This window comes from Penaeus monodon, chromosome 30 (genome assembly GCF_015228065.2).
Source record: "Penaeus monodon isolate SGIC_2016 chromosome 30, NSTDA_Pmon_1, whole genome shotgun sequence".
Lineage (NCBI taxonomy): Eukaryota > Metazoa > Arthropoda > Malacostraca > Decapoda > Penaeidae > Penaeus > Penaeus monodon.
In genome coordinates this window covers 18,451,442-18,453,048 of record NC_051415.1, presented here as the reverse complement: position 1 = coordinate 18,453,048, position 1,607 = coordinate 18,451,442, and the positions used below count along the sequence as shown (strand labels likewise).

The 1,607-nt window shown below is 33.0% G+C and overlaps 1 protein-coding gene across 2 annotated transcripts in view; it reads left to right on the top strand.

The window, feature by feature from the left end:
- Positions 1-1,607, top strand: part of LOC119592600 (lactoylglutathione lyase-like) — a 2,208-nt gene extending 601 nt beyond the window's left edge. Inside the window, exons 2-6 of one of the 2 annotated variants that reach the window (XM_037941483.1) lie at positions 215-301; positions 424-647; positions 756-826; positions 978-1,067; positions 1,184-1,607. In XM_037941483.1, the coding sequence (XP_037797411.1) occupies positions 215-301; positions 424-647; positions 756-826; positions 978-1,067; positions 1,184-1,272 (561 nt within the window). In that variant the 3' untranslated portion in view covers positions 1,273-1,607. The remainder of the gene's footprint in view (positions 1-214; positions 302-423; positions 648-755; positions 827-977; positions 1,068-1,183) is intronic. The other variant, XM_037941484.1, reaches the window with a different exon arrangement.

The window sequence follows — 1,607 nt, the reverse complement described above, 5'->3', positions numbered from 1 at the left end:
GTGTTTTTTTATATCATTTCATTGTTCCTTCTGAATATGGTATTGTTTCACATTAATGTAGTTGAGAGCTTATTTTGTTTAACTACATATCTGAAACCATTGTAGTTTGCACATTACCGAAGTTGAATGTTAAGAGTGCATCATGTTCCATATATGTATATTTCTGATGTAGATATGCAGTTTCATTAATATTTCTTTATATTGGTTTTCTCAGGAATATTTAGTCATGGCTGCGGAACCAAAAGGCTTGACGAATGAGGAGGCAACTGCATGCTGCGCAGAACCACATGAATCCACAAAGGTTGGTGTTATCAGTCAGTCTAGGACTATTTTAAGTACTAAAAGTGTACACACATTAGTTGAGAAAAAGGAAACCACAGAAGCAAGGTTGCAAATTTAAGACCATTTTCTTTCTTGTTTCAGGAATTCATTATGCAGCAAACAATGTTTCGAATTAAGGACCCAAAGCAATCATTGGACTTTTATACTCGTGTTATGGGAATGCGCTTGCTAAAAAAAATAGATTTCCCCTCGATGAAATTCTCGCTTTACTTCTTTGGATATGAATCCGCGGAAGATATACCTTCAGACGAAACGGAACGCACTTCATGGTGCTTCTCAAGAAAGGCTACAGTAGAGCTTACACAGTAAGTTTTGTCTAAAAATATTGTATAGTACTTTATTCTCAAATAAGATTTTGGATGCACAGAGTCCATCTTTTAAGAAAAACAATATTGTGAATTTTTCTCTTCTAGTAACTGGGGAACCGAATCCGATCCAAACTTCACAGGATATCACAATGGAAATTCTGAACCAAAGGGCTTTGGTAAGTGATAATTTATTAAAAGGAATTATATATATTTGTTTGGATCTGAAGTACTCATAATAGAGAAAAATCATGTCATCATGCTTAGTGTTCCAGTTAGTTACTTGGTTCTAATTGATTTTTTTTTTCTTTTTTATATCAATTTCTCCAGGCCACATTGGAGTTATGGTTCCTGATGTGGACAAGGCATGTGAAAGATTCGAGTCCCTTGGGGTCAAGTTTGTGAAAAAGCCAAATGATGGTAAGTTTTCCTCATTCCTTGATTAGTGTAATTTAAGAAATATATTCTGAGAAACCTTTTTATATTTAGACCATTACCATTATTAATAAGGATTTTTCTTTTACTTCATTACATAGGAAAGATGAAAGGACTTGCATTCATTCAAGATCCAGATGGGTACTGGATTGAAATTTTCAACTCTGGAACCATTGCGACATTGGTCTAACTTGTATATATAGGTTTAAAGTTTTTGGCTTCCAAATTGTAATTATAAATAATTGTTTTTGAATGTATTGTTTGTTATCATAAATATAATCATGAAATTGGTAATGTGTCAATGAATTGTCATGATTAAAATTTGGGGCACTTTCTTTTTTATCCAAAAGAAATTATCTAAATTGTAACTTTAAATACAAGGTTACTACTGTTAAAAGTTGTCTTTTTAACTTGTATTGAACCTCTCTTTATATATCATAATAATGCTACTTGGGATAAGTCTCTTGTCTTTCGGAACAAGCAGAATTGCATATATCTTCCCATGGGGGAAGGAAGGAAGGAAGG